The sequence below is a fragment of the Alligator sinensis genome, unplaced genomic scaffold (assembly GCF_000455745.1).
Source record: "Alligator sinensis unplaced genomic scaffold, ASM45574v1 scaffold2209_1, whole genome shotgun sequence".
NCBI classification, from domain to species: domain Eukaryota; kingdom Metazoa; phylum Chordata; order Crocodylia; family Alligatoridae; genus Alligator; species Alligator sinensis.
Window position 1 is genome coordinate 5,831 of NW_005843955.1, and position 5,364 is coordinate 11,194.

General features: G+C 50.1%; 1 protein-coding gene across 1 annotated transcript in view; it reads left to right on the forward strand.

Annotated features, from left to right (window-relative positions):
- Positions 1-1,593: 1,593 nt before the first annotated feature.
- The window catches only part of LOC102370294 (antigen WC1.1-like), a gene marked incomplete at both ends in the record, with an annotated part of 10,405 nt that continues 6,634 nt past the window's right edge, over positions 1,594-5,364 (forward strand). The window contains 2 exon segments of the mRNA XM_025195818.1: positions 1,594-1,911; positions 4,030-4,344. Of these exon segments, the coding sequence (XP_025051603.1) occupies positions 1,594-1,911; positions 4,030-4,344 (633 nt within the window).

The following is a 5,364-nucleotide window of genomic DNA, read 5'->3' on the forward strand; positions in this document are numbered from 1 at the left end:
GCTGCATAAATTATGTTTTTTTCTTTCCTGAAACTGGAACAAAACATAGGGTGCCTGTACATATACTACAAGGAGGAGGGTAGGAGGAGATTTTAATTAGAACAGCTCTTGGGAGCCAGTCTAAAGTAAAATGCCACGGTGTCTCATGGATTCAGCATCCCACACTTCCAACCTGCAGCAGGAGTGCTTTAACTTAAACTCAATTGATGAGTTTAGTTAAAGCCCCCACTGCCATTTTGAAACACAGGATGCTGAATACATGAGAAGCTGCAGCGTGCTAGAGCGATCTAGTTTGAACCCTCCAGCAGACCTGCTTAATCGAGTCTGCTCCAACTCATTGATTCTTCTTTTTTCATATCACCATATTTTGCCATCCTCATGCAAGAGATGGACCACTGCTGAAGTATCTGATACTCTGCAGGATGGACAGAGGATCTGTGCTCCCAGCAGCTCTGCCTGCTGTATATGCTCTAGGGAGCAGGGGAGCAGATGCAGATATTTATTAGAGAGGAAACTTCTCCCCAGGCACTTCCTGTCCCCTCCCCTGTTTGATATAGTGCAATGGAGAAAGGACTTGGACCATCCTTTCTTCAACACTCAAGCCATAAGTGATACTGAAATGTAGGGATGCTGTACCCAGGCCCTGAGATCACACCCCTATAGACACCTGCCTGAGGCTTTTCAGCAGCTGCTGGATGGGTTTTGAATGAAGTCCAGGACAGCAGAGAGTGAGAGGCTGCTCTTACAGCTGAGGCAGGACAGTGCTACTTTATACAGTAGGCTCTGCCTCTCCCCAGTCCAAATACACGCTGTGTTGTGTTGGCTAAATTTCCTCACTGGGGTTGCCCCTAGTGGAGTGCCCTCATGTTTGCTGAGGACAGGTCCATGCAGGAGCCACTTTAGGGGAGTGCCTTAGGCTAAAGCAGTGTCAGAGCTGTTGACCTCATTAGATGTTTTTCTTGCCCTCACCAGACTTTCCCTGCCACTGGCATACTGCCCCTAACTCCCTTGCTCTGAAGCTCTGCTTAGCATGGGTGCTTGCGGTGTGCTCAAGAAACAGTGCTCCAGCCCCCCAGGAACAGCTGTTACTTGTTCAGATAAGGCTCCGTGATAGAGGCAAGTCATGCATTATTGCAGTGCACTGGCTGCCCTTTCCCATGTATCCAATTATTTAGACATTTAAGGCATTTATACATGTGCTTGGGTTGGGCGGTCACCTCAATTAGTCTGGCTCTGAAAGCTGCTCTAATTAAAGCACCCGGAGCATCTCTTGTATCAGTGCCCCTGCCCTTCAAGTTGGCAGTAGGAATGCTTTATCTAAAGATCATTGAATGAGCTTCAGATATAGTGCCCCTTCCACCATTTTGAAGCATGGGGACACTGATATACAAGATGCAGAAGGCTGCTGGAGCCTAGCAACCACCACACTCCAGAAGACACAATTAATCAAATCTGCTGGATGCACTGTAATTACAGTATTGGAGCAGCCTCTCTGCTCATGTAGAGGCACCCTGGCTGTACTTCCCTGAGTCTAGCATGGTAGATAATATATCATGGGATAATAAGTGCATTTCCCATCTCTCCTGGGCCCAGGTGACTCTGAATCCCTCAGACTCCTGAATGGAGAGAGCCAGTGCAACGGGCGTGTCGAGATTTCCCTCGGTGGTGCGTGGGGCAGAGTCCTGGATGATCAGTGGTACATAAATGATGCCAACGTGGTGTGCAGGCAGCTCCAGTGTGGAGACGCAGAGAAAGCCTATAACCCCATGAAGTCGGAACGAGGGACAGGCCTTGTTGGACTGAGACGTGTCCAGTGCGCAGGAAATGAGTCTCATCTGACACTCTGCAACACGAACCTGTCTGAGGCAGAGCCAGCAGGAATTGCTGAGGATGTTGGTGTCATTTGTTCAGGTGACTTGTCCTTAAAACCCTACAAACCTCTCTTCCCTGTGCAGTAGAAATGTGGCCATCCCAGAGCCTGTGCTGCCACCCCCTTGTGCTGTAAAGTCATCCGAGTGCAAATAGGTATGGATCCCAGCTCCGGACCCTGCCATTATCATACAAAACTGTTTCAGAAACTAATGGCAATTTTGAGATACAGTTATTTTGAGTGCTGCCATGAGTGTTTCTCGCTGCTCTGTAGTTCCCTGCTTCCTCACAGACATACACCATGGGCACTCATATAGCCATTAGTTTCTGAAACTCCCTCATATTTGACATGTAGATATTATATAGCATGGAAATCTTTAGTAAAAGTCAAAAGAGTTATGTGATCTGAAGAGAAACTAGAGTATTATATACCAGAAAAAATAACAGTATTTTGCACTCCATAGATTCTGCCCAAATAGTCGTACTGGCAAAGCCCCAGAGAAACTGAGGCTCTCACAAACAAATGCTGCTCTCTGAGGTCTGTTAAAACACATCCTGCAATAAGAGCACCTTTTTGGAAACACAGGCAATGTTGACACAAGCAGGAGCATGTTTGCAGCATTACGAATAGCAGCAGCACAAAATTGTGCCGGTACATTGTGTGACAGCGCATGCCCCTGCCCCTGCCTCTGCACTTTGCAGCAGGACACACTGTCCTACTGCTCCATGTTATGCAGGGGGCCTGGCTAGGACACTGGGCGCCTCGGTATGGGGGCTAGCTGGCAGACAGTCTGCACGCTGAGGCAGCCCGTGCCCCAGCCAGCCAGGGAGCGGCACGTGGAAATGGGAACAGGCAGCCCAGGGCTCCCTGCTTCCCTTCTCCATGTACTGTTGGAGCCCGTGCACTGAGGCATCCTGCACCCCAGCCAGCCGCTCTATGGCTGTGTGCCTTGAGACAGGGGAGCAGGCAGCCCTGGGCTGGTGCTCCACTTTCTCCATGTGCCCTAGCATTTGGATCCCCCAATGAAGCAGCTGGAGCCCCTGTACTGAGGCACCCTGTGCCCCAGCCACCCAATGGAGTAGGGGGCTGGGGCGCAGTGTGCCTTGAGATGCAGGGACAGGCAGGGCAATGTTGGGCTCTGTGGCCCCCGACTCCACCGTGCCAGAGCTCTGGGCCCTCTGGCCTCCTCGGTGCCCTGATCCTGGCCCCTGACAGCACTCAAGGCAGCCACACATGCCCCTCAGGCACTAATGCGACCTCCAAAACCTCCCCTGTAGTCCCAAACCCAAACCACTGCTTTAACTACCACAAAAGAGTGAGCCCCCTGCTTATACCACAGAACAAACCCTGTGATGGCTCCCAATATAAATGACAATGTGCTGGCTATATGAAAGAGCCTTCCAGTAACCTGGGCTCTATCCTGTCCTAGCAAGAGTGCCTTACTGGTAGCTCAAAGCAGCTTCCCAGTCCAGCCAGCACTCCCCGGCAGCCTTCCTGCTTGGCATCTCCTACCTGGATGCTTACAGGCCCCCACTGACTGCCTGCTCTCGGGCACTGGCTATTTGTGCCCCATAAGCCCTCCCCACCTGCAGCCTCTCCAGCTGTTCCCTTCCTGAGCCTAAGGGCCTGCCTGCTTTCCCAGCTAAGGCTACTTGCATCCTTCTCTCCTCCTCCAGTGACAGCCCCATGCAGGCCCCCTGGCCAAGGAAGACAAAAGGCTGCTGGAGCTGTTTTCTCCAGCACTCTGTTTCCTCAATCATTTTCCATCAATATAAACAAAGCCTATGGCTTTTGTGGTCATTTTCCTAAGGGATAGTAATGTCCCCAGACACTGTTGACAATTCTGATCTAAAACCTGTTTGAAAGGAAGGGCATGCTTAGGAAACCATTATTGCTATCACTAAACCTCACCCACTAGTGAGGTCCCATCAGGGTTGTTGTGCTAAATAAGACATTCAGGAGTAGATCCTTTTCTTACATGATGGAAATCAGGGACTCTTTAACAGGCTCCATCATTCCCTTAATCTACACATCTCTTGTCTTCTCTATGATTCCTAAAGCATTAGTGTTTCAGTCCATGCAGCATCAACACTGATTTGATGATAAACTCCTCCTTTTCTTCACCCTTACCCGTTAACATCAAGGATTTCTCCTTGCAGGAAGCAGGCAGATCAGACTGGTGAATGGGACAGATCGCTGCGCTGGGAGAGTGGAGATTTACTACCAGGGCACCTGGGGGACTGTCTGTGATGACTCCTGGGACCGAACAGACTCCAACATTGTGTGCAAACAGCTGGGATGTGGACACGCCATTGAGGCAGCTGCCTCCGCTCATTATGGAGAAGGCTCAGGACAGATCTGGCTGGATGATGTGAACTGCTCTGGGAATGAATCCGAGCTCTGGGAGTGCCCTTCCAGGGGCTGGGGGCAGCACGACTGCGGGCACAAGGAGGATGCAGGAGTGCTCTGCTCAGGTTTGCTCTGCGATTGCTGTTTTGAAACTGGGTACCAAGAATATAAGAGAGGGAGACTAATATTTGACGAGAGAGCTAAGGATGCTAGGGACCTCTCCATGGCTGTAGCAGACTCTCTTCTTCCTCCTTTCATACCAGGGTCACTTAACTATATACATAGTCATCATGGGTGCCTGTAGACATGTAGGGAGGCTGCTCTTATGTGCTATAATTACAGCACATTGGAGCAGACTCGATGAATCAAGTCTGCTGAAAAGTGCTAATTAGCATGCCTCCAGCAGCCTCCGCATCTCAAGTCTCAGTGTCCCTGTTCTTCAAAAGGGCACTTTAACTATAGCTCATTGAATTAGCTTTAGTTAAAGCACCCCTGCTACCATTTTGAAGTGCAGAGACGCTGATACATGAGATGCTGGGGGCATTTTAATTAGACTGGCTCCTAAGATCCGCTTTAATTAACGCACCCCAGGCCCACCCCGGAGCCTGTATAAAAATGCACAATAGTGCTACTCATCTGTTCCTACTGGCAGGTCTCGGAGAAATCATTGGCTTTCTCTGGTGTTAGAAAGAGCAGTATCACATGTACATGTTAGGAAATGACCACTTTCCACGTGTGAACCTTGTATTTCTAATTGCCTGGCACTGCCTCAAAAGACTCACTGATCCTTGGAGCTTTTGTCTGCAGCACATGTACATCTGAGGGCACAGGGCTGTCAGACCACATCATAATGGTGTTACTCATTAGTTGCTAGCTGGGGTGTGAGAGAAAACATTGCCCGTTCCTACTCTTAGAAATGGCACTGACCTGGGAATCTGCCGGGCTTGTGTCTTGGAGGACATCTGACCAGTAGCCAGGGCACATCAGAATAGAGTCAAACCCTCTATGAGACTGGCTTTCTTTTAAATCACTCCAGCAGGCCTGGCATTGGCTGCAGGGTGGGGCCAACCCAGCGCAGCACATCTCTTTAATCTCTTCCTTGACAGGGGCTAGCCAGTCCACACCCTCACAGGCAGCTACTGTTG